Source organism: Nycticebus coucang, chromosome X (genome assembly GCF_027406575.1).
Source record: "Nycticebus coucang isolate mNycCou1 chromosome X, mNycCou1.pri, whole genome shotgun sequence".
In the NCBI taxonomy this organism is placed as follows: Eukaryota; Metazoa; Chordata; class Mammalia; order Primates; family Lorisidae; genus Nycticebus; species Nycticebus coucang.
The window spans coordinates 54,541,973-54,569,090 of NC_069804.1; the positions used below are offsets into that span (position 1 = coordinate 54,541,973).

The following is a 27,118-nucleotide window of genomic DNA, read 5'->3' on the forward strand; positions in this document are numbered from 1 at the left end:
GCTGTTCTTCCACAAGCTCTTAAACAAGATGGAAATAAAATTGGAGAAAAATAAACATCAGTTAAAAAAAACTCCTGGGTTCAAGTGATTCTCTTGCCTCAGCCTCCTGAGTAGCTGTGACTATAGGCCTGAGCCACCATGCCCTGCCTCTTTCTCTTCTTATAAGTACACCAGTCCTATTGAATTAGGCCCTAATCATCATGACCTCATTTAACCTTAATTACCTCCTTAAAGACCCTATCTCAAATACAGTCACCTTGGAAATCAGAGCTTCAACATACAAATTGGGGGGAGGGATGTAATTCAGCTCATAACACACCTCATCACTCACCCCACAGATGCCACATCTCTCACCTCACAGAGCCTCCAACACTCATCCCATAGCCCCATCATTCAGCCTCTTGGCTTCTGATAAGTCACCCCACAGACATTCCATCACTAACTTCACAGGCCTCTCCATCACTCATCACACCATTAACCCCTAAAACACCCATCACTCTCCCTACAGCTTTTCATTTGTTCCATAGACTGCCCATTATTCACCTCACAGAAACTCTATAACTGACCCCATAGGCCCCCATGGCTCACCCTAGACTGCATAGATCACCCCATAGGCCCCTATTACCCCCAGAATTTTCACTCACCCTGAAAATCTTATAACTTGCCCCATAGCATCTCCATTACCCACCCCACCAACCCTATTACAAAGCCCACAGACATGTCAATCACTCATCCTACAGATCCCCATCACTAACCCCACAATATTCCCATAATTCACTTTCAGAACCCATCCCTCAACCTAGATCCCACCTCTCATCCCACAGACCCCTTATCACTCACCTCATTGTTCCATCTCTCAACTCAGTCCTCCACAATTCACTGTATATACTCCATCACTCACCCACAGATGCCATCATCCACTCCATAGATTCCCCCATCACTCTCCGGTAGGCCTCCTCTCATTCTCCACACAGATAGCCCTTACGCATCCCACAGTCTCTATCATCAACCTTATATGTGGTAGACCCTCAGTCATAGAACAATTGGGTACTTCAGGAATTTTGAAGAGATGGCAAAGAATGAATGATAAAACCACAGATCCATAGACTGGCTTCAGATGACCTGTGTCGGGCAGGACTTCAGTTCAAATCCGAGCTCTGCTCAGGCCGACAGTATAGCTTTGGAGAAGTGTCTCACTATTAAGATCAAAGCCCTGCATGACCTCACTTCATTACTCTCTCATGCCATATGCCATCATTCATTTAATCATTAGCTCAACTTAAAGGCATGCTGACTTCCTTGCTGTTCCTCAGACACAACAGGCATAGCCTCAACTTCCATAATTTGCACTGCCTAATCTCTATGCCACTTACTACCCCTCTGACCTTGAACTTGTTTCTCCCTGGTTTTTGGTGTTCTCATCTGTAAAATGCTAATAATAATACCCACTTGCTATGGTTTGAATGTTTGTTTCCCTTGAAACTCAAGTTGAAACTTAATCCCTACTGTAACAGTATTAAGAAAATGGGAAATTCAACTATGGTATTTGAGAGGTGGGACCTTTGGAAGATAATTAGGATTAGATGAGGTCATAACAATGGGATATTAGTGGCTTTATAAGAAGAGACAGACCTGAGCTAGCATGCTCAGCCCCCTCACAATGTGATGCTCTCCGTTCCACCTTAGAACTCCGCAAGAGAGTCCTCACTAGCAAGAAGGCCCTTACTAGATGTTGTCCTTTGACCCTGAACTGTAAGAAATACAGAAGTGTATGAAATAGAATTCTTTTTCTTTTTTAAATAAATTACCCAGTCTTAGGTATTTGGTTACCACAACAGAAAATAGGCTAAGACACTACCTCATAGGGTTTTGTTTGTTTGTGACAGAGTCTCATTTAGTTGCCCTGAGTAGAGTTCTATGGCATCATAGCTCACAGCAAACTCAAACACTTGGGCTCAAGCAATCCTTTTGCCTCAGTCTCCCAAGTGGCTGGGACTACAGGTGTCTGCCACAAAGCCTGGCTAGTTTTTCTATTTTCAGTAGAGATGGGGTCTTTCTCTTGCTCAGCTGGTCTCAAATTCCTGAGCTCAGGCAATCTGCCCACCTCAGCCTCCCAGAGTGCTAGGATTATAGGCATGACCCACTGCACCAGGCCAGGATATATTTTTTTAACAGCCTTCACTCTGTCTCCCTGGGTAGAGTATAGTAGCATCATCATACCTTGCCATAACCTCAAATTCCAGACCTCAAGTGATCCTCCTGCCTCAGCCTCCTGAGTAGCTGGGGCTACAGGCATGAATCACTATTTTCAGCTATTTTTTTTCTATTTTTAGTAGAGACAGGGTCTCGCTCTTGCTTAGGCTGGTCTCAAACTCCTGACCTCAAGCTATTCTCCTGACTCAGCCACCCAGAGTGCCTCATGGGGTTCTTATGCAGATTAAATGAATTAATACAGAGCATGCCAAAAAAGTATACACATTCTAAGAAAGAAAAAAACTGTATTAAAATTGTAATAACTCAAGTTATAAGAGGTGCTCGAATGTGACTTGTACTCATCTTTTTTTTCATTAGTGTATGTTGAGTATTACAATTTTAATATGGTTAATTTCATTCTTAAAATGTGTATACTTTTTTGGCACCTTCTGTGTATATAGCATAACATAAACTTTGTATTTGTTGAATAGAAAAATGAATAAATAAATAAAAAGAGAACGTTCTCCTCAGGACTATAGCATCTGACATCAGACCCCTGTCCACAACTTGTGCTCCAATGTCCCCAGGATCAACGCCAAGCTTCAGGTTTATGGTTTTCTCATCCCTCCCTATCATAACTTAAATGAGCAACTCTCAAACTCCTTCTTTCCATCAGAAAAGGAGTTGGACAGCAGTGCCATAGGTGTTTTTGACTTCATGCACATATGACAAGAGAGGATATGCCAATAACTCTCTTATGGTTCAAAGAAAATGAATGCCCCTGTTCGGCACTCATAGCTCAGTGAGTAGGGCACCGGCCACATACACCAAAGCTGGCAGGTTCCAGCTCAGCCCGGGCCAGCTAAACAACAATGACAACTGCAACCAAAAAATAGCTGGTCATTGTGGTGGGCGCCAGTAGCCCCAGCTACTTGGGAGGCTGAGACAAGAGAACTGCTAAGCCCAAGAGTTTGAGGTTGCTGTGAGCTGTGACGCTCCAGCACTCTACCGAGGACAACATAGTGAGACTCTGTCTCAAAAAATAAATAAATAAAAATAAAAAAGAAAACAAAATGAATGCTCCATTATTTAAACCTTCCAGAAATTAAAGATGTGTATTTAATATTAATACCAAGACAACACATTATTGTAAAAAATACCAAAATACAATTGAAGACTTGCCTAAAAAGTTAACTTTAAGGGTAGCATCCATATGCCACTGCAACAGTAGCTAAAGTTCTAGTATCTTCCAAGACTCCTTTGTTAGAAATAACATTTGTAGGCTTGGCACCTGTAGCTCAGAGGCTAGGGCGCCAGCCACATATACGCAAGCTGGCGGGTTCTAGCCCGGGACTGCCAAACAACAATGATGACTACAGCCAAAAAATAGCCAGGCGTTGTAGCGGGCGCCTGTAGTCCCAGCTACTTGGGAGGCTGAGGCAAGAGAATCGCTTAAGCCCAAGAGTTTGAGGTTGCTGTGAGCTGTGATGCCATAGCACTCTACTGAGGGCAACAAAGCAAGACCCTGTCTCAATAGAAAAAAAGAAAAGAAATAACATTTGTAAAGGCAGCCTGTATTTTGTCCAAACTATGTGAATTTTGTGCAATGAAGTAGGGAGAATGTCTTTTTGCATTTTTCCATACATTAAGTTTCTCTGAGAAATTTGAGATATGTTCAGGAGGTATTCAGTGGACACACATAGTTTAATAACAGGACCAACCTCAATGTGTGGTGAGGATTTTTTTTCTTTTTTTGCTCATGTCTGGGAGCTCCAGGACAATGTGGTGAGGATTAAGTTAAGACAAAGACAAACTTTAAATAATTAGGACTGTCAGGTCAGAGAGCATAAAAATGGCTTTTGGAGATGAATTATTTAATGAAGTACAACATGCCATACAAAACGAAAGCCATCAATAAAGTGCAAAAATAACAAATGCACAGCTCCATGAATTTTCAAAACGTGTAAACTACTTTTTTTCTTTATCTAACCTTACCGAGTCAGGGTGTAAACTTTTTTTTTTTTTTTTTTTTTTGAGACAGAGTCTCAAGCTATCACCCTGGGTCGAGTGCCGTGGCGTCACAGCTCACAATAACCTCAAACTCTTGGGCTTAAGCGATTCTCTCGCCTCAGCCTACCAAGTAGCTGGGACTACAGGTGCCCGTCACAACGCCCAGCTATTTTTGTTGTTGTTATTGTTGTTTAGCAGGCCCGGGCAGGGTTTGAACCCGTCTGCCTCGGTATATGCGGCTGGCGCCCTAACCACTGAGCTATGGGCGCCGAGCCAGACTCTGGAACAAGAAACTTTTTTCTGTTCAGCGGATTCACTTAAAGCGAAGGCCACTGGCATTTGGAATAGATGACATCATCTATTAGCAGAGGGGCGAGGCAACCTGGGGTGGGACATGGGGCCTTGACGTCATCACGTAGTAGCTTCCTTTCCCCGCCTATTTCTCGCGCCCGAACCCGTCGTCTTTAACACGTATGTAGGTGAATACGGAAATAAGACTGCCAAAACAACCAAACCAAGGGAGGAGGGGAGGCGGGGCCTCACCAGGCGCCTGCACACTGACTGAAAAGAAGCAAAATGTCCGGCTTTTGAGGGCGGGGCTCCTGGTAAGAGCTCTCCAGGCGCATGTGCACAGGCGATCTCCAGCCAGGGCCGGGTGGGAGGGGCAGTAGGGGGGGCAGGGTCTCACAGTGCCCTATGCGCCTGCGCCCCGGCTCAAGGTGGGGTTGCCGGCGCCCACACTGTAGCTTGCTCGCAGGGGCAGGGGGCAACTGTCAGCTGTCAAACCCGAGGTGAGCAGTGGCAGGATGGCGACAGCCTCTGGGTCCTCGGACTTGGCTGGCTCCGGAGCGCCCCCGCCCGGCGGGGGAACCCAGGCGGCGACAGCAGCTGAGGAGGAGGAGCGAGAGGTGGTACGGGTCCGAGTCAAGGTGAGGCTGGCAGCCGGTCGACCTACCCGTCAGGGCATCCCGGGGTAGGGGAAGGCTGTGGCTGTCATAGGATGGAGGGTGGAACCTGAGATTTGGGGCGTTACCTGAGGGGCTTGAGGGTGGAGTGATTGCTGCAGGTGCGAGGGCCTGAGGGCGTGAGGCCTTAGGGATGAACCCTAGAGCGTGTGAATGAAAACGCTGAGGGCAGGGTCTTACAGAATGGATGGGTGGAGCTTAGGGGCAAAGGGGCGGGGGCATAGGTTGGAGGAGGGTCTGCAGTGACTGAGGGTGGGGCCCTGAAGAGAGAGGGACGCTGTTGCTGTCTGAAAGGGGAACTCTGAAGTCAGTCAACACATATGTGTTGAGAATGCACTTTTGTGCGATTCCCCACCATTGATGAGCTGGCATATTCCTTAGAAGAGACAACTAAATAAACGAGATGCTTCAGACACTAGAGAATGCCGTGAGGAAATAATGGAAAAGGTTATGAACTAGGGAGTTAACTTTAGCCAAGGTGTACAGGAAAATTTACAAAGGAGGTCTTGAAGGAGCAGAAACCCGAATAAAAAGGAGTCAGCCATGTGCATATCGTGGGAGAAGATATTCTAGGCAGAGGGAACAGCAACAGCTGGGAGGTGGAGGTGAGCTTGGCATGTTCCCCCATAGGTTCCCATATTGCTGGAGCAGAGAGAGTGAGGGGAAGAGTGGTGGGAGGTGAATCAGAGGTAAGAGGGGCCAGATGGAGAAGGGCCTTTGGTGTGTACTCAGAGGAAGAAGCCTATTGCAGTAGTTCCAGCAAGCAATGATGGTAGCTCAGACTAGAGTGGTGCTACTGGCAGTGATAAGAAGAGAATCAACAGTTCACTTGATCTCTAAGATAGAAGTTTGGGAATTCAGAAAAAGGATGATGCCTGAGGTGTGACTGAGCCAGATGAAGAAAGTGGGAGGGAGTTCCAGACAGGGGAATCCACACAAGCAAAGGTCTGGAGTCAACATATGTTCAAGGTAACATCCAACAGTTTGGTTTTACCAGAGTGTAAAGTTCAAAATAACTGGAGAGAGGCTGGCTAGGGCCATGTAAGGCCCACCTGTTGGGGATCCTAGGATTGCTGTTGAAGAGATTTAAGAGGGAGGGGGGATTGTTGTAGATTGGTGTGCTAGATTGGTTGCAGCAGGTAGGACAGATTTAATAGGGGCCAGACTGGACATAGTGATTTTTTGCAACAGTAACTGATAGGACATAGAAGAAGGATTGGGGAGCCTAGACTATTGCAGGAACCATCTCCTCACTGGATTCTTTGTTTCCACCCTCATGCCCCACAGTCTGTTCTTCGCAGAGTAGCCAGAAGGATCCTGTTAAATCCCAATTCAGGCCACATTCCTTCTCTGCTCAGAAACATTCTATGGCCCCCCTCACTCAGAGCAAAAACCAAAGACCTTGATGTGGCCCAGAATGCCTGCCTCAATCTGGCCCCTGACACCTCTTTGACCTTGCCTTCTAACACTTTGCACCTCACTCCCTCTTCAGTGTGGTGATGTGGCCCCGTGATGGCCTACCCTGTGTCTTCTCTCCCCAGAAATGTGAGAGCATCTTGCCACATGAGTTCCGTTCTTTTGCTGTAGACCCCCAGATCACCTCACTGGACGTGTTACAGCACATCCTCATCCGAGCTTTTGACTTGAATGGGTGAGTGAGAAGATGCTGGGACTGGCTACTGGACCACTCAACAGTGGTTTCTGGCTTTGTTTGATAGAGGTTTTGTTTATTTTACTGTTACAAATAATCCCTCAGTGAGCAGCCATGAATGCCTATTTTGGATTGCAGTAGTCCCATATTTTCTAGGGTTTAACTTTCTGTGTTTTCAGTTACTCAAAGCCAACTGTGGTCTGAAAATATTACATACAATAAGATATTTTGAGAGAGAGAGAGACCACATTCATGTAACTTTTATTACAGTATACAGATGGTCCTCAACTTATGATATTTGGGCTTAAGATTTTTCAACTTTATGGTGGTTCAAAAACAATATGTATTCAGTACTATATTTCAAGTACCCTTATAATCATTCTGTTTTTCACTTTCAGTACAATATTCAATAAATTACATGAAATATTCAACTTTATTATAAAATAGGCTTTGTGTTGGATGATTTTGCTCAACTATAGCCTATTGTAAGTGTTATGAGCATGTTTAAGGTAGGCTAGGCTAAGCTATGATGTTTGGTAGACTAGGTATATTAAATACATTTTCTACTGAATGATATTTTCAATTTATGGTGGGTTTATTGGGATGTAAGTTGAGGAGCATCTGTGTTATGATAATTGTTCTATTTTATTATTAGTTATTTTTGTTTGTTTTTTTGTAGAGACAGAGTCTCACTTTATTGCCCTTGGTAGAGTGCCGTGGCATCACACAGCTCACAGCAACCTCTAACTCCTGGGCTTAGGCGATTCTCTTGCCTCAGCCTCCCAGTAGCTGGGACTACAGGCACCTGGCACAATGCCCAGCTATTTTTTTGTTGCAGTTTGGCTGGGGCCGGGTTTGAACTGCCACCTTTGGTATATAGGGCCAGTGCCCTTCCCACTGAGCCACAGGCGCTGCCCTTAGTTATTGTTTTTAATCTCTTACTGTGCCTAATTTATAAATTAAACTTTGTCATAGGCATGTATATATAGAAAAACCATAGTGTACACAGGGTTCAATACTATCTCCAGTTTTAGGTATCCACTGGGTTCTTGGAATGTATCCCCTGTAGATAAGGGGGGAACTACTATATCTGGGAAATTTTAGTCATGAGATAATTCCTAGCAGTGGTATTACTGGGTTAAAGGGTGTGTGCTTTCTAAATTGTCAGTAGATGGTTACAACATGCTCTCCAGACAGTTTTTACCAATTTATAATCTCACCAGCAACATATAAAATGCCTGTAGGCTTGGCACCTGTAGCTCAAGTGGCTAAGGCGCCAGCCACATACACCAGAGCTGGTGGGTTCAAATCCAGCCTGGACCTGCCAAACAACAATGACAACTCCAGCCAAAAAATAGCCAGACATTGTGGCGGGCGCCTGTAGTCCAAGCTACTTGGGAGGCTGAGGCAAGAGAATCGCTTAAGCCCAGAAGTTGGAGGTTGCTGTGAGCTGTGATGCCATGGCACTCTACCCGGGGCAACAACTTGAGGCTCTGTCTCAAAAAAAAAAAAAATGCCTGTTTCACTCACATTCCAAGAGACACTGATTACTACATGTATAAAACATTGCAAGATTTGCCAGCCTGATAGCTGAAAAGTAATGTCTCTTGGGATCAGGTGTGATGGTTATTGTGATATTTATTTTAGAGGAAAATGTGCACATGGTAATATTGAAATGGTACAAAATTGATGGGTATTTAGGATGTTTCCATGGTTACAGTGATTATCACATAACATACTTTACATAGTTACACAAGTGTATCTGAAGACTAAATTCTACCTGTGGCTCAAGGAGTAGGGTGCTGGCCCCATATACAGGTGGTAGCGTGTTCAAGCCCAGCCCCAGCCAAAAAAACTGCAAAAAAAAAAAAAAATCTTAGTGATTTGCCTTTTTTTTTGCATAAACAAGTTGTGTTGTGAAAAATAACGAACACTGATTGCTTTATTTTTTATGTAGTAAGAAGGCTGCTTTCTTCTCACTTCTATCCATCAACTACCCTGTTACTGTCCCCAGAGGGGACCAACATTTTACCAGTTTCCAATATGCCCTCCAGATACAAGCAGGTGTGTGTCTATTTCTGTGTTTATGTAACAAAGTGGGTATAAATGACCTGGCCTCAGGCTGCCCACAATCTTTGGCACAGTACTCAGCACATAGTAGAAAGTTCTTTTCAACACCTTCAATTACCCTGTTTTGGAAACTGTTCTGAGGCCTCCAGGGTACTGGGAGGCCTGAGAACTCTCTTGTATCTTCTGTCCAGGAAGAAGAACTTTGGCATCAGCTACCTTGGCCGGGACCGACTAGGACAAGAAGCTTACCTCTCACTCTTGTCTGACTGGGACCTCAGCACAGCCTTTGCCTCTGCCTCCAAACCTTACCTGCAGTTGCGTGTAGACATTCGGCCCTCAGAGGATAGTGAGTACACAGTGCCCCAGGGGTACTGCTCTGGGCCCCACCTTTTCTTCATAGAGTGACTCTTCCCCTACCTTGCAGTGGGCTGGGCAGCAAGGTGCCCTAGGTCCAGATCCTGGCACTGGATCTGGACCTAGAGCACCTGGCATTGTACCTCAATTTCTTTACTTCTAAAGCAGAAATAATGATATTTTAGGGCCATTGTAAGGATTAAATAGGGAAGTTCACATAGAATGCCCAGAATAAATAATACATGACTGCATAATGAATGTTCAAAAAGTGTTAGCTATAATAATAATAATAATAATTGTACTGTACTATTATAGTATTTAACCTAATAGTATATGTTATAGTTATATGATACAATATAACAGTATAACTGTAGTATTTTATATTTTAGTTATTATAATATCTAAATATGATGCTTGTTATAATGATGGTAATTGTGTTTATTCATTTGTCTTGTACTCATATTTGTTTATGCTCTCATTCACTCATTCATTTGTTCCCTTCTTCTCTCAGTCACCTCTTTGTTTCTCTATTCTTGCCTATTCTGGTTCTCATGAGCACACAGAAAAATTAAGACATGGTCCCAAAAATTTGAGTATGAACCATACATTAGATAATAGTATTTTATCAGGGTTAAATTTCCTGGGTGGATGTCTTAATCTGCTTGTGCTACTATAACAGAAAACAGAGTAATTTATAAAGAAGAGAAATTTATGCTTGGTGCCTGTAGCACAGTGGTTATGGAGCCGGCCACGTACACCCAGGCTGGTGGGTTTGAACCCAGACAGGCCAGTTAAATAACAATGACAACTCCAGTCAAAAAATAGCCACGCATTTTGGCGGGCACCTGTAGTCCCAGCTACTTAGGAGGCTGAGGCAAGAGAATCTCTTAAGCCAAGAGTTTGAGGTTGCTGTGAGCTGTGATACCACAGCACTCTACCGAGGGTGACAAAGTGAGACTCTGTCTCAAAAGAAAAAAAAAAAAATAAGAGAAATTTATTTCTCACCATTTTGGAGGCTGGGAAGTCCAAGATCAAGGTGCTAGCAGATTGGATGTCCAATGAAGGCCTTTTTGTTTCATCCTCATATAGCGAAAGAATAAAAGAGAGCAAATCCAGCTGGGCGCAGTGGCTCATGCCTGTAATCCCAGCACTGTGGGAGGCTGAGGCGGGAGGATTGCTTGAGCTCAGTAGTTCCAGGCTTGTCCGAGCGAGAGTGAGATCCCAACTCATGAAAAAAATTGGAAAACCTAGCTGGGCGCCGTGGCAAGCGCCTGAAAGCCCAGTGCCTTCAGAGTCTGAGGTTGCAGTGAGCTACGATGCCATTGCACTCGGCTCAGAGGACAGGGTAGAACTCTGTCTTGACAAAAAAAATAATAAGGAAAAAAAAGAGAGCAAATCCATTTCCTTAAGCCCTTTTATGAGGGCCCTAACCTCATCCACAAAGGCTCTGCCACGATGACTTAATCACCTCCTATGAGCGCTACTTCTTTTTTTTTTTTTTTTTTTTTTTTTGAGAATCTCACTCCTGTCGCCCTGGGTAGAGTATCCTAGCATCATAGCTCACAGCAATATCAAACTCTTGAGCTCAATCAATCCTCTTTCCTCAGCCTCCTAAGTAGCTGGAAGTACAGGGGCCTACCACAACACCCAGCTAGTTTTTCTATTTTCAATAGAGACAGGGTCTCACTCTTTCCCAGGCTGGTCTTGAACTCCTGAGCTCAAACAATCTACCTGCCTTAGTCTCTCAAGGTGCTAGGATTACAGGTGTGAGCTACCACACCTGGCTAGGGCTACTTCTTAATATTTTCACATTGGTGATTAAGTTTTGACATATGAATTTTCGGAGACCCATTCAAACCATAGCAGTGTGTTAATGGTATCATGGTAACTGAAGGAAAATGCCCCTGTTCTTGGGGAAAAGCACAATAAAGCATGAAAGGGTAGTGTCATGATGTCTGCAAATTTTGCAAAAATAATATGTTAATATACAGAAAGAATGAGATGAAGCACATGTGGCAAAAAGTGTTAATAGGGCAGCGCCTGTGGCTCAGTGGGTAGGGCACTGGCCCCATATACCGAGGGTGACGGGTTCAAACCCAGCCCTGGCCAAACTGCAACAAAAAAATAGCCGGGCTTGGGTGGCGCCTGTGGCTCAGTGAGTAGGGCGCCGGCCCCATATACCAAGGGTGGCGGGTTCAAACCCAGCCCCTGCTGAACTGCAACCAAAAAATAGCTGGGTGTTGTGGCGGGCGCCTGTAGTCCCAGCTGCTCGGGAAGCTGAGGCAGGAGAATCGCTGAAACCCAAACGCTAGAGGTTGCTGAGTCCTATGACATCATGGCACTCTACTGAAGGCGGTAAAGTGAGACTCTGTCTCTACAAAAAAAAAAAAAAAATAACCAGGCATTGTGGAGGGTGCCTGTAGTCCCAGCTACTCAGGAGGCTGAGGCAAGAGAGTTGCCTAAGCCCAGGAGTTGGAGGTTGCTGTAAGCTGTGTGACACCACGGCACTCTACTGAGGGCCATAAAGTGAGACTGTCTCCACAAAACAAAAAGTCTTAATAAGGGATCTAGATGAAGGATGTATGGATGTTCAGTGTATTCTTTTAATTTTGTTGCAGGTTTGAAAAAAAAAATTTTTTTTGGAGACAGAGTCTCAAGCTGTCGCCCTGAGTAGAGTGCTGTAGCATCACAGCTCATAGCAACCTCAAACTCTTAGGCTTAAGCGATTCTCTTGCCTCAGCCTCCCAAGTAGCTGGAACTACAGGTGCCCACCACAATGCCCAGCTATTTTTTGGGTGTAGTTGTCAATGTTGTTTGGCAGGCCCGGGCTGGATTCGAACCCGCCAGCTCCAGTGTACGTGGCTGACACCCTAGCCGCTTGAGCTATAGATGCCAAGCCAGGTTTAAAATTTTTAAAAATAAAAATCATGAAGTAGAAGTGGATTCCAGCTTCAGGGAGCTTATGTGCCCATTTGGGATGACTGAGACACTTTATAGATGTCATAATAACATACAAATAGCTAAAATGTATTGAACACTTGGTGTTAGTCTATGCACATAATTTTTTTTTTTTTTTGTAGAGACAGAGTCTCACTTTATGGCCCTCAGTAGAGTGCCGTGGCCTCACACAGCTCACAGCAACCTCAAACTCTTGGGCTCAAGCCATCCTCTTGCCTCAGCCTCTCAAGTAGCTGGGACTACAGGCGTCCACCATGACACCTAGCTAGTTTTTCTATTTTCAGTAGAGATAGGATCTCACTCTTGTTCAGACTGGTCTCAAACTCCTGAGCTCAAGCAATTCACCCACCTCGGCCTCCCAAAGTGGTAGGATTATAGGCATGAGCCACCACACCCGGGTTTGACTGGCATTTTATTATTTTTATTTATTTATTTATTTTGAGACAGAGCCTCAAGCTGTTGCCCTGGGTAGAGTGCTATGGCATCACAGCTCACAGCAACTTCCAACTCCTGGGCTCAAGCGATTCTCCTGCCTCCGCCTCCCAAGTAGCTGGGACTATAGGTTCCTGCCAAAACGCCCAACTATTTTTTTTTCCGACTATTTTTTGATGGTAGCCGTCATTGTTGTTTGGCGGGCCTGGGCTGGATTCCAACCCACCAGCTCAGGTGTATGTGGCTGGCACCTTAGCTACTTGAGCCACAGGCACTGAGCCTGCATTTTATTTATTTATTTATTTAATTTATTTATTTTTTCATTTTTTTTAGAGACAGAGTCTTACTTTGTCACCCTCGGTAGAGCGCTGTGGCATCACAGCTCACAGCAACCTCCAGCTCTTGGGCTTAGGTGATTCTCTTGCCTCAGCCTCCCAAGTAGCTGGGTCTACTGGCTCCCACCACAACACCCAGCTATTTTTTTATTGTTGTTGCAGTTCATCCAGGGCTGGTTTGAACCTGCCACCCTTGATATATGGGGCCAGCACCCTACTCACTGAGCACAGCTCCACCTTAATTAATTAATTATTTTGAGACAGAGTCTCACTTTGTCACCCCTGGTAGAGTGCCATGGCGTCATAGCTCACAGCAACCTCAGACTCCTGGGCTTAAGAGATTCTCTTGCCTCAGCCTCCCAAATAGCTGGGACTACAGGCACCTGCCACAATCCCAGCTATTTTTGTTTTTAGAGATGGAGGTCTCACTCTGGCTCAGGCTGGCCTTGAACCTGTGAGCTCAGGCAATCCACCCACCTCGGCCTCCTAAGTGTTGGGATTACAGGCATGAATCACTGTGCCCAGCTTTGACTGGCATTTTAAACAAAACGGATTTCTAATTACCTAGTTAACATATTCTTATTAAAAATTAAAACTTTCTTTTTTGGGGGGCGCAGAGTCTCATTATGTCACCCTCAGTAGAGTGTCATGGCATTACAGCTCACAGCAACCTCCAACTCTTGGTCTTAAGTGATTCAGCTTCCCAAGTAGCTGGGACTACAGGCGCCCATCACAATGCATGACTATTTTTTTAGAGATGGGGTCTCACTCTGGCTCAGGCTGGTCTCAAACTCCTTGAGCTCAAGCAATCCACCCTCCTCAGCCTCCCAGAGAGCTAGAATTTTTTTTTTTTTTGAGACAGAGCCTCAAGCTGTCACCCTGGGTAGAGTGCTGTGGCATCACAGCTCACAGCAACCTCCAACTCCTGGGCTTAAGCAACCCTCTTGCCTCAGTCTCCCAAATAGCTGGGACTACAGGCATCCACCACAACACCTGGCTATTTTTTGGTTTTAGTTGTCGTTTTTGTTTGACAGGTCTGGGCTAGATTCAAACCTGCCACCTCTGGTTATGTGGCTGGCGCCTTAGCCGCTTGAGTTACAGGCACCATGCCCAGAGAGCTAGGATTATAGGCGTGAGCCACCACGCATGGCCCCAGTCCTTTACTTATTTGTGCACACACACACAAAAATTCATTCACATATAAAGATATGTGAGTATATTCATATTTGTGTGTATATATACAAAATGGTATGTGTTTAACATAAATGGTATACTTTACATTAATAAGTGTCCAATATATGGAGTTATTATTATGTGCATATAACTATTATTAATGGCATTCTTATGATCATTTTCATGCCTGTGAAAGCAATAAGCATATTGTGACCACTTAGATGGCCTGATTCCCTTATTTCCAGGAATAAGCCAGTTTCTGTCCCCTCTACAGTTGGGAGATTACCAAGCCTAGGCCTTTGACCCATTTGTACATTTATGATATGAATCCTCTTTCTGTCATATGTACTGTAAATATTTTTCCCAGTTTCTGATTTGTTTTATGGCTTTGTTTATGGAATCTGTTTTGTCCTACCAAAATTTAAAATCTGAAGCTGGGCACAGTGGCTCACACTTTTGTAATCCTGGCACTTTGGGAAGCCAAGGCAAGAGTTCAGGATTTTAAAGCCTGAGTTCAGGAGTTCAAGACCAGCCTGAGCAAGACTGAGACCCCATCTCTAAAACATAACTAAGTGTTGTGGCAGGCACCTGTAGTCCTAGCTACTTGGAAGGCTGAGGCAAGAGGATCACTTGAGCCCAACAGTTTGATGTTATTGTGAGCTAGGACACCACAGCACTCTACCAAAGGCAACAAAGTGAGACTCTGTCTCAAAAAAAAAACTTTTTTAAAATTAAAATCTGTATGTATATATATACATATATATCTTTTCTTTTATGATTTCTGAGTTTTTCTTCTTACTTTGTAACATTTTCCCCATTAAAAAACTTATACAAGGGCGGCACCTGTGGCTCAGTGAGTAGGGCGCCAGCCCCATATGCCCAGGGTGGCAGGTTCAAACCCAGCCCCGGCCAAACTGCAACAAAAAAATAGCTGGGCGTTGTGGCAGGCGCCTGTAGTCCCAGCTACTCGGGAGGCTGAGGCAAGAGAATCGCTTAAGCCCAGGAGTTGGAGGTTGCTGTGAGCTGGGTGAGGCCACGGCACTCTACCAAGGACCACAAAGTGAGACTCTGCCTCTACAAAAAAAAAAAAAAATAGCTGGGCATTGTGGTGGGCGCCTGTGGTCCCAGCTGCTCGGGAGGCTGAGGCAGGAGAATCGCATAAGCCCAAGAGTTAGAGGTTGTTGTGAGCCGTGTGACGCCACGGCACTCTACCCGAGGGCGGTACAGTGAGACTCTGTCTCTACAAAAAAAAAAAAAAACTTGTACAAAATTCCACATGTTCTTCTACTATGCTTATTGTTTTCTTTTTTACATATAAATCTTTACTCTGTCAAGGTTGCGATCAATAGACCTAGCTTTAAAAAAAAAAAAAATATCCTGGGCCTGGCAAAGTGGCTCACTCCTGTAATCCTAGCACTCTGGAAGGCCAAGGTGGGAGGATCCCTTGAGCTCAGAAGTTTGAGACCAGCCTGAGCAAGAGTGAGACCCCATCTCTAGTAAAAATAGAAGAAATTAGGTATTATGGCAGGTGCCTGTAGTCCTAGCTACTTGGGAGGCTGAGGCAGGAAGATCACTTGAGCCTAGGAGTTTGAGGTTGCAGTGAGCTATGATGATGCCATTGCACTCTAGCTAGGGCAACAGAGTGAGACTCTGTCTCAAAAAGAAAAAATCCAGATAACTAGTCAATTATGCCAGCACCCTTTACTACATGATAGCCTTTTCAGCACTGGTTTGAAATGCCACATTTGTCATATGTGGAGTTCCCATATATATGTACTTGGATTCATTACTTGGCTTCCTATTACATTCTACTGACTGGCTCTATTTGTCTATTGCTATGCTAACACCATAGTATTTTTATGACAGTGGTTTTGTGGTCAGTTATAATAAGGCAAGCCATTGCATTCCTCCCACTGTTCCTTTTCTTAGCTATTCTTTAATATGAATTCTTCCACGGAAACCTTAAAATAATTTTATCCAGTTCCAGAAAAAACTCCATTAGATTTCTGATTGGCATGCATTGGGTTCACATATTAATTTAGGGTTTGGGAAGTTTGACAGTTTTATGATAAGGAAATATAGTATGTATCGCAGATATTGTGTAATAACACAAGCAGGGGCTGGACCAGTAACGGAACACTTGGATGTTTCTTCCGGGAAATGTGTGCAGCATATTCACACTAAATGGGTTATAGAAAGACTGTATATAGTCTGGTGTCAGTTCAGATCAGGTCTTGCCACTAGGTGACTTTGTGCTTGCAAAAATTCTTTGCTTATTTTATTAATAGGTTTGGGGGGGGGTTGTGTGTGGGATTTTTTTTTTCTTTGAGAAAGAGTCTCACTATGTGCCCCTTGGTAGGGTACTGTGGCATCACAGCTCACAGCAACCTCAAACTCTTGAGCTTAAGCGATTCTCTTGCCTCAGCCTCCCAAGGAGCTGGGACTACAGGCACCCACCACAACACCCAGCTATTTTTTTGGTTGTAGTTGTCATTGTTGTTTGGCAGGCCCGAGCCAGGTTCAAACCCGCCAGCCTGGGTATATATGGCCGGGGCCCTAGCCACTGAGCTACGGGTGCTAAGCCTGTTTTCTTGTTGTTTGTTTGTTTGTTTTTTGGGGACAAAGTCTCACTTTGCTGCACAGGCTAGATGCCCTGGTATCAGCCTAGTTCACAGCAACCTCAAATTCCTGGGTTCAAGCAATCCTCCTGCTTTAAGGCCCCAAGTAGCTGAGACTACAAGTATTTTTTTCTATTTTTAGGAGAGAACAGAATCTCACTCTTGCTCAGGCTGGTCTCAAACTTGTGAATTCAAGGGATCCTCCCACCTTGGTCTCCCAGAGTGCTAGGATTACAGGAATGAGCCACTATGCCTGGCCTTTTGTGAGTTTTTTAAATCAGTACATAGTGTCTCTTTCCTGTGAAATTCTTTTGGCTTTATCTGGCGTTTACAGTGCCACTGTTGCTTTCTGTTTGTGTTTGCCGGGCCTATCTAGATTTCTGTAATTTTTAACCTTTCTTTGTCACCTAGTTTTAGGTATGTCTCTCCTAAAAACCCCATTTAAATTTTTCTTAGACCATCCACAGTGAAATTTTTAGGATGCTTTTTCTCCTCTAGTCTCTCACCCTCCCTGGACCTTGAAATAGAGTTTTGGGGGCGGTGCCTATGGCTCAGTGAGTAGGGCAATGACCCCATATACCAATGGTGGTGGGTTTGAACCCAGCCCAGGCCAAACTGCAACAACAACAACAACAACAAGCCGGGCATTCTGGTGGATGCCTGTAGTCCCAGCTACTCGGGAGGCTGAGGCAAGAGAATCGCCTAAGCCCAGGAGCTGGAGGTTACTGTGAGCTGTGATGGCACAGCACTCTACCGAGGGTGACAAAGTGAAACTCTGTCTCTTAAAAAATAAATAAATAAATAAATAGAGTTTTGGAACACTTCTAATTCTTATTCTTTCTCTGACTCCTAATCCTTAACTTCTGGGTTTTGCTTAAACAGATTTCATACTTTTTCTTTTTAAATTGTATTTTCCTTTTTAATTTTTTTTCTTTCTCATGTTTCTTTTTTTTAATATATATTTTCTTATTTTATTTTATTTATTATTTTTTTTTGGTAGTTTTGGCCAGGGCCGGGCTTGAACCCACCACCCCCAGTATATGGGGCCAGTGCCCTACTCCTTGAGCCACAGGCACCGCCCTATTTATTTATTTTTTGAGACAGAGCCTCAAGCTGCTGCCCTGGGTAGAGTGCTATGGCATCCCAGCTCACAGCAACCTCCAACTCTTGGGCTCAATCGATTCTCCTGCCTCTGCCTCCCAAGTAGCTGGGACTACAGGTGCCCGTCACGCCTGGCTATTTTTCTGATTGTAGTTGTCATTGTCTGGCAGGCCGGGGCTGGATTTGAACCCACCAGCTCAGGTGTATGTGGCTCGCACCTTAGCCTCTTGAGCCACAGGTGCCAAGCCAATGGTGGCTTTATAAAAACATTTAATTATATATTTAACATGGTATCTAGAGCTAGGTCCAGGCTTAGTTCCCTAAGAAGTATGACAAGCATTTAAACTCTCTTATTCTTTCTTCCACCATTATTCTCATGATAATTTTCTTTTCTTTCCCCTCACTATGTCACCCTAGGTAAGGTGCCACACAGCAACCTCAAACTTGGGCTTAAGCGATTCTCTTGTCTCAGCCTCCCAAGTAGCTGGGACTATAGGCACCTGCCACAACACCCAGCTATTTTTTATTGTCACCATTGTTGTTTAGCAGGCCCTGGACAGGTTTGAATCCGCCTGCTTCGTTGTATGTAGCTGGTGCCCTAACCACTGAGCCATCATCTAAAGATGGCTGCCACAGGGTGGTGCCTGTGGCTCAAGTGAGTAGGGCGTAGGCCCCATATACCAAGCGTGGCAGGTTCAAACCTGCACTGGCCAAACTGCAACAAAAAAATAGTCGGGCATTGTGGCGGGGCCCTGTAATCCAGCTACTTGGGAGGCTGAGGCAAGAGAATCGCCTAAGCCCAAACACTGGAGATTGCTATGAGCTATGACGCCACAGCACTCTACCAAGGGCGATAGAGTGAGATTCTGTCTCTAAAAAAAAAAAAAAGATGGCTGCCACGCTTTAAGCATTGTGTCCCTTTCCTCTCCTTTCCTCTTCTTTCCTTTCTCCTTCCTTTCTCCTTCCTTTCTTTCACAGAGTCTCCAGCTGTCACCCTGGGTAGAGTGCTATAGCATCATAACTCACAGCAACCTCCAACTCTTGGGCTCAAGCAATCCTCTTGCCTCAGTTTTTCTATTTTTAGTAGAAACAGGGTCTCGCTTTTGCTCAGGCTGGTCTCAAACTCATGAGCTCAAACAATCCACCCTCCTTAGCCTCCCAGAGTGCTAGGATTACAGGCATGAGCCACCTTGCCCTGCCCGTCCTGCATCACTTTCAAAGGAAGAAAGAAAAGGATAGAAAAAAATGTTCTTCACTTTCTTCCATCAAGAGAATAATCTTTCCAACTAGAGCCGTGCCCCAATTGTCTTTCCCTTATATTTCATTACTTAGACCTAGGTTGCATGCCTACTCTTAGACATAAGTAGCTTTTTTTTTTTTTTTTTTGCAGTTTTTGGCCGGGGCTGGGTTTGAACCCTCCACCTCCGGCATATGGGGCCAGGGCCCTACTCCTTTGAGCCACGGGCCCCGCCCTCCTACTCTTAGACAAATCACAACTCAGCTTTGGCGCTTTTAGCTCAAGTCATGGTGCAAAGATGAAGTTGGTGTTCTTTCTGCAGGAAATGAGTCAACAGCTGATGGGTAAGGAGTGAATGATGTCTTTATATTTTCTAACTAATATACTAAATCACTTACATTTCAAGAATTCTAATATAATACATAATATTACAAACTCCCAATCACATTATCTTTGTCATTTTATGCTTAACTGTATATATGTTAAAAACCAGGCTGGGCACAATGGTTCATGCCTGTAATCCCAGCACTTTAGAAGGCCAAGGCAAGAGAATCACTTGAGACCATGAGTTTGACACTAGCCTGGGCAGCATTGTGAGACCTTATCTCAAAAAATTTCTTTTTAATGTTTAAAAACCAAAATATTTATTTCATGACTAATCGTTAAAATTATTAAGATGGGGGCGGCGCCTGTGGCTCAAGGAGTAGGGCGCCGGTCCCATATGCCGGAGATGGCGGGTTCAAACCCAGCCCCGGCCAAAAACCAAAAAAAAAAAAAAAATTATTAAGATGATTTTGATGACTGTAACAGCTGCCTTCTTAGGTGTAGGTATCATCACGGAATCCATGCCTGAATCTGCAGTACACAATTTTTAGGTGCCTCATCTGACCAGTCCCAGTGATATTTCATCTTGTAGTCCTGGCACTCCAATTACACTTCCTCTTTCACTTGGCAGGGTAGCTACATTTGCCATAGGTAGACTTTTAAGAGGGTAGGCCTTAGAGCCACAGTGGTGGCTCAATGTATGTGTCTTATTGCGACACTTTCCAAACAATGACATTCCTGTCATCATCTTGCTTCTATGGCTGAGACCAAAGAGCTCAAAAATTTTTTAAATCAGCTGGGCATGGTGATATGCACCTGTGGTCCCAGTGACTAGAGAGACTAAGGCAGGAAGACTGCCTAAGGCCAGGAGTTCAAAGTTATAGTGAGCTATGATACCACTGTATTCCAGCAAGGGCAACAGAGTGAGACTCTTTGTCTCTAAAAAGTCAGAACAAGGCCAGTCCAGTGGCTCATGCCTGTAATCCAAGCACTCTAGGAGGCCAAGGTGGGTGGATCGCCTAAGCTCATGAGTGGAGAAAAACCTGAGCTAGAGTGAGACCTCGTCTCTAAAAATAGTTGGGCATTGTGGCGGGCACCTGTAGTTCCAGCTACTCAGGAGTCTGAGGCAAGAGGACTGCTTTAGCCCAAGAGTCTGAGGTTGCCATGAGCTATGACACCAAGGCTCTCTACTGGGGGTGACAAAGTGAGACTCTGTCTCAATAAGTAAATAAATAAATAAAAGAGGCTGGGAGCAGTGGCTCACACCTGTAATCCTAGCACTATGGGCGGCCAAGGTGGGTGAATTGCCCAAGCTCATGGCTTTGAGACCAGCCTGAGCAAGAGTGAGACCTTGTCTCTAAAAAAAAAAAAAAAAAAAAATAGCTGGGCATTGTGGTGGGCACCTGTAGTCCCAGCTACTGTGGAGGCTGAGACAAGAGAATCACTTGAGCTCAAGAGTTTGAGGTTGCTGTAAACTGTGATGCCACAGCACTCTACCTAGGGTAACAAAGTGAAATTCTGTCTCAAAAAAAAAAAATCAGGCGGCACCTGTGGCTCAAAGGAGTAGGGCGCTGGCCCCATATGCCAGAGGTGGCAGGTTCAAACCTAGCCCTGGCCAAAAACTGCAAAAAAAAAAAATTCAGGTGGCACCTGTGGCTCGGTGAGTAGGGCATCAGCCCCATATACCAAGGGTGGCAGGTTCAAACCCAGCCCCGGCCAAACTGCAACAAAAAATAGCCCGGCGTTGTGGCGGGCACCTGTAGTCCCAGCTACCCAGGAGGGTGAGGCAAGAGAATCACCTAAGCCCAAAAGCTGGAGGTTGCTGTGAGCTGTGTGACACCATGGCACTCGACCGTGGGCGATAAAGTGAGACTCTGTCTCTTAAAAAAAAAATCAAGGGTGGCGCCTGTGGCTCAGTAGGTAGGGCACCAGCCCCATAAACTGAGGGTAGCAGGTTCAAACCTGGCCCCAGCCAAACTGCAACAAAAAATAGCCAGGTGTTATGGCAGGTGCCTATAGTCCCAGCCACTTGGGAGGCTGAGGCAAGAGAATCGCCTAAGCCCAGGAGTTGGAGGTTGCTGTGAGCTGTGATGCTACAGCACTCTACAGAGGGCGATAAAGTGAGACTCTGTCTCTACAAAAATAAAAAAAAGAAGGAAAGAAAGAAAAGAAGTGTTAGCTACTATTATTTCTTATAGTAATGATAATGTTCTTAGTGCCTGGAACATAGTAAGCACTCAGTATACTACTTTATATTATGCAGATATTAGAGACTACCAGCCATTTTATGAGACCTTTAATACAAAAGAGTTGTTCATGGTTTGATTTTTTTCTTTACATGATTTGAGTGATATGGGAAGAGGGAGTGAGAGTTATTTGCAGGTGGCCTGGCTTCAGCAGAAGGAGTGAAACCAGGCCCTGAGGTCTGGGTTCTTATCCCTGTGCTCATAGCACTTCACTCTGTGTGCCCAGGCCCGTTGCTGGAAGACTGGGACATAATAAGCCCCAAGGATGTCATTGGCTCTGATGTGTTGCTGGCTGAGAAACGGTCATCACTGACGACTGCCGCCCTGCCCTTTACACAGTCCATCCTCTCTCAGGTGTTTTCAGGGACCCTGGGGGGGCTAGTTGTGGTTGGAGGGCAGGGCCTACCTCGCATCCCAATTCTGAGCATGCTGGTTGGCATCACCCTCTAATCTTCCCAGCTGACCAGAGGCTTCCCTCCACACTTCCTTCATAGGTGGGCCGGACCTTATCTAAAGTCCAGCAGGTGCTAAGCTGGTCATATGGAGAAGATATCAAGCCCTTCAAACCACCCCTGAGTGATGCTGAGTTTCACATGTACCTGAACCACGAGGGCCAGCTCTCCCGCCCTGAGGAGTTGCGCCTGAGGATCTATCATGGTGGTGTGGAGCCTTCCCTGAGAAAAGTGAGCTTCTCCAGTCACTTGTTGGATGTATCATTCTTGTGCTCATTTATAGCTCATGTCAACCATGCTGTTATGGGTAGAGATATTCCAGGGAAGAAAGGTATCTTTCAGGGGCAGCTAGGAGTCAGAGGTGGGAAGGCAGATTTGTCAGAAAGAAGACAGAGGCCCGGGGAGGCTGGGGGTGGAAACTAATAGACATGGGGATGTGGTGGCTTATCTGGAGAACCTCGGCCTCATCCCTTTCATCCCTGACCAGGTGGTGTGGCGGTACTTGCTGAATGTGTACCCAGATGGACTAACAGGCCGAGAGCGGATGGACTACATGAAGCGCAAGAGTCGCGAGTATGAGCAGCTCAAGAGTGAGTGGGCCCAGCGCGCGAGCCCCGAGGACCTGGAATTCATCCGCAGCACGGTCCTCAAGGATGTACTGCGCACTGACAGGGCCCACCCCTACTATGCGGGGCCTGAGGATGGCCCACACTTGCGAGCACTACATGACCTGCTCACCACCTATGCTGTTACCCACCCACAGGTGTCCTACTGCCAGGGAATGAGTGATCTTGCCTCACCCATCCTTGCCGTCATGGACCATGAGGGCCATGCCTTTGTCTGCTTTTGTGGCATCATGAAGCGCCTGGCTGCCAACTTCCATCCTGATGGCCGTGCCATGGCCACCAAGTTTGCTCACCTCAAGCTGCTGCTGCGACATGCTGACCCTGACTTTTACCGGTACCTACAAGAAGCAGGTGCTGATGACCTCTTCTTCTGTTACCGCTGGCTGCTGCTTGAGCTCAAGCGCGAGTTCGCCTTTGATGATGCCCTCCGCATGCTTGAAGTCACCTGGAGTTCACTGCCCCCTGATCCTCCTGAACATGAGGTGGAACTGGTGGGACCCCCCAGCCAAGTGGCAGACAATGGCTTTGGTGGCCACAGGGGCCGGCCTGTGCGACAGAGGCACATGCTGAGGCCTGCTGGTGGAGGAGCCAGTGCCTTTGAAGATGCTGTTGACCACTTGGCCACCTCTGGTCAGGGGCCTGGTGGGGGGGGGCGTCTCCTGAGACAAGCCAGCCTGGATGGCCTCCAGCAACTCAGGGATAACATGGGCCCCAGGAGGGACCATCTGGTCCAGCTGCCTTGTCCAGCTGCCCTCATCAGTTCCAAGTCCCTCTCTGAGCCCTTGCTAAATTCCCCAGATCCACTATTCTCCTCCTTTTCCCATCCTGATTCCCCATCCTCCTCATCTCCACCATCCACCCAGGAGGCTTCTCCTACTGGTGACATGGTTGTAGGATCCCCCTTGATGCCAGAAGTAGGTTCCCCAAGAGACCCTGGGAAGTCCCTGCCACCCCCACCCCCAGTGAGCCTGCCCCCACCCCAGGAGTTTGGCCGGGGGAACCCGTTCATGCTCTTCCTCTGCCTGGCCATCCTGCTGGAGCACCGTGACCACATCATGCGCAATGGGCTAGATTACAATGAGCTGGCCATGCACTTTGACCGCCTTGTGCGAAAACACCACCTGGGGCGTGTCCTGCGTCGGGCCAAGGCTCTCTTCGCTGATTACCTACAGTCAGAAATGTGGGACTCGGAGGAGGGGGCTGAGGCCACAGCTCCATCTTGATCAGGTTCCTTCCAGCCCACTGTTAGTCCCCCAACCAGATGTCCATTCTTTGCCATGAGGGCCTACACATAAGACCCCACCTCCCTGCCTGCCAGTCCTAGACCTGTTGGAGTGTGGGGCCCTTTCTCCCCAGGTTCGAGCGTGTGGGGCTCTGCTTCAGCACTGCCCCATGGAGGCCACAACTTTTTTCTGTTTTTGTTGTTTTGTTTTTAACAACTATACTTTGCACACATGAAGGTTACTGTTGTCTGTGTATTTCTCTGCCCCTCTTTTTTTTTTTTTTTTTTGTAGGGGGAATCCCCAAGGGCTCCTCACCGGATGGAGCTGAAGTACTTTACTTAGTGGAGAGTGGCTCCCGTTTCCCCAGTAGCTGGGCAAGTGGATACTGAAAATTGGTTCTAGAAGGTGAACCCAAGTCAAGGACTACTTGAGGAAGGCCTGAGTCTGTTTAGTGATACATCTGTCTGCCTATAGAGTCCATGTTATGGCTGTAAATGTATGTTTTCAGAATGGGCCTCTGAATGTGAGATGAGAAAGTTCTTAGCTCAAAAAACAGCAAAATTCATTACCAAGATTGGGAAGTACAGCTTACTTAGAAACATTGAGGCAGCCACCCCTGGCATTCCACATGTCACCATTTCTAGGATCTTGACCCTTCTCTGTGAGTCTTAGGCACTAATGCTGACAACTCTGGGCAGGAGTCTAAGGCGGCTCCTATTCTTGCTACTTGCTTTGGAGTCAGCCTGAGGGACTGTGGCCTTGCCATTCCTAGGTCCCTAAACTGGGTTTCCAACTCATGGGTACCTATCTTAACTATTTCAGCAAAAAGAACCATTTATTTGCCGCCTCCTTCCCACTAATACAATCACCAGGCCCTTAAGAAAGTAACATACTTATTTGGAGGGTAATGATCAAAAGAGGGTCCTTTTTCCCACTGACCTTCTCAGAAGATAGGATTCTCTCATAGGATTCTTCTCAGGAGATAGGAATCTGCCACAAAGGATGTGGCAGGTGGTGGATGAGGTAATTAGAGTCTTCAGGTCATGGTCTAGTCATGCCAGGTTCTCCCATTCAAGTACTAACCAGGCCCAACCTTGCTTAGTTTCTGAGGTCAGACAAGATTTGGCAGATTCATGGATGGCTGTAGACTATGCCAGGTTCTAGCCAGAAGTTGCTGTACCTAGGCAATGCTGCTAGACATGAGGAGCATCAGGGCTGCCATCCTATCATCTGTCTCTTCCAAGAATGCCAGATAAAGCTGCAAATGACCCTTAAAAGGCTCCTGCCATACTGTCTCCCCAGTATTAGAAGGGAAACTGACTATTCTGTGCCTAAGGTGCCTAAATACTGTGGGTCTTACAAGTGCATGCTTGGTTAATGGGCTGAGACTTCCCCAAGGACTGTCCAAGATATAGAGATATCTGGCCCTCTAAGGACCTGAAATGTCCCTTTTGTCAGTGACCAGATGATACCTTCTTGGATACATTCTGTAATTAATGAGCTTCATATTCAAAAGGCCAGGCAAGTCAATTCTTTGGATGGTGGCTTGGAACTTCTGAAGGCCAAAACAGTCCTTTCTGTGACTAGGAGGCTCAGACATGCTGAAGGGCAGAAGGCTCTATTATTCCTCTAGGATACTTAGGGCTTCTGGTTACTGCCAAGGTAACAGCACAAGCTGCTGATGCCCTTCCCTGAACCAACCCTGAGGAAAACGTGTGTCCCAGCAACTGCAGCGTAGTTCTGATAGACCCACAGGGAAATGGAAGGCTGTCTTTAACTGGTGTGTGTTTTGCAGGCCAGATAGCCAGAGGCCACAGATAGAAGACAGATAAGAGAAAAAGATTTAAGTTAAGGCTCTTACCTTTCCCCTGTGTTGCCTTGGGAAGGTTCTTGTCTGCTCCCCTCACGGCAGAAATGGTCCAAAGCACCAGTACAGGTATGGGGGTTAGTATCACTGCAGCAAGAGCCCTGATGGGGAAAGAGATAGGCAGCTAGGGGCCATCAGTCCTCCACCTTGGCCTCCAGACACCAAGGCTGGTGGATTCCTAGGCAGAGTGCCTCCTAAAGCTGCCTTCCTCCAAAGGTTTAAAGATGAATCCCTCACCAAGGGGTGTTGTCAGCTGTTGTGAGAGGAAGTGGGAATGATAACTGTGCTTCTGTGGTACCTGGAACTGTCCAGCCTTTGGCTTATCTCTCACACATCCCTTTACTGTACAGACTCCAGGTAATTGAGCAGATAGAGGCTAGCCTTCAGCCTTTCCTCAGGACACAGTACCAGCCAGGACAGCTGATAATATCAGAGGAATGTGAGTTCCCTGCCAGAATAACTAGACACCAGGGCACTGCCAGAGAAAATCAACTGAATATACTAGTTATCTATTGCTGTGTAACAAATTACCCCCAAACTTAGCCTCTTAAACATCACAGTTTCTGAGGATCAGGAATCTGGGAACAGCTTAGCTCAGGATCTCTCCTGACGTTTCAGTCAAGTTTTCAGCCAGTATTGCAGTCAGATGAAGGCTTGACTTGGCTGACGGACTTCTAATGTGGCCACTTCCGATGTGGCCCAGCCACAGGGCTATTGGCAGGAGGCTTCGGTTTTTCACCATCTGAGCTTCTTCATAGGACTAATGTGATCTGAGCGAAGAAGTGAGAAACCATGACTAAGACAGAAGCCACAATGTCTATTATAACTTAATCTCAGAAATACATATTGGTCACATAAAACCAACCCTACTACAGCATGAGAGGGGACTATACGTGTTGTGAATTCCAGGAGGCAGGGGTCACTATGGGCCATATTGGAGGCTGGCTACCATGATGGGTAACATAAAATTTGAAGCAGAAGTAGGATTGAGACAGGTGAAAATTTCAAATATATATTAATAAGAGATAATGTTAGAATATAAAACAAGAACTAGAGATTACAAAAAGGACCCCAAAAGATGTTATGTGTGTGTATGATAGTAGAAAAATATGAAATAAAATATAAATGGATAATGTGAAAATTCAGAACTAAGTCCTAATATAATAATTACACAATATCAGAAACCCAGGCTGAGCATGGCGTCTCACGCCTGTAATCCTAGCACTCTCAGATGCCAAGGGAGCTTGGCTCTTGAGCTCAGGAGTTTAAGACCAGCCAGAACA

General features: G+C 45.8%; 1 protein-coding gene across 1 annotated transcript; it reads left to right on the forward strand.

Annotated features, from left to right (window-relative positions):
- Positions 1–4,851: 4,851 nt before the first annotated feature.
- On the forward strand, positions 4,852–24,204 carry TBC1D25 (TBC1 domain family member 25). Its single transcript, XM_053579286.1, has 6 exons — positions 4,852–5,132; positions 6,710–6,819; positions 9,081–9,235; positions 21,894–22,021; positions 22,162–22,350; positions 22,607–24,204. The coding sequence occupies exons 1-6, from the start codon at positions 5,010–5,012 to the stop codon at positions 23,966–23,968; spliced, it is 2,067 nt and encodes a 688-aa protein (XP_053435261.1). The 5' UTR covers positions 4,852–5,009; the 3' UTR covers positions 23,969–24,204.
- Positions 24,205–27,118: the final 2,914 nt, after the last annotated feature.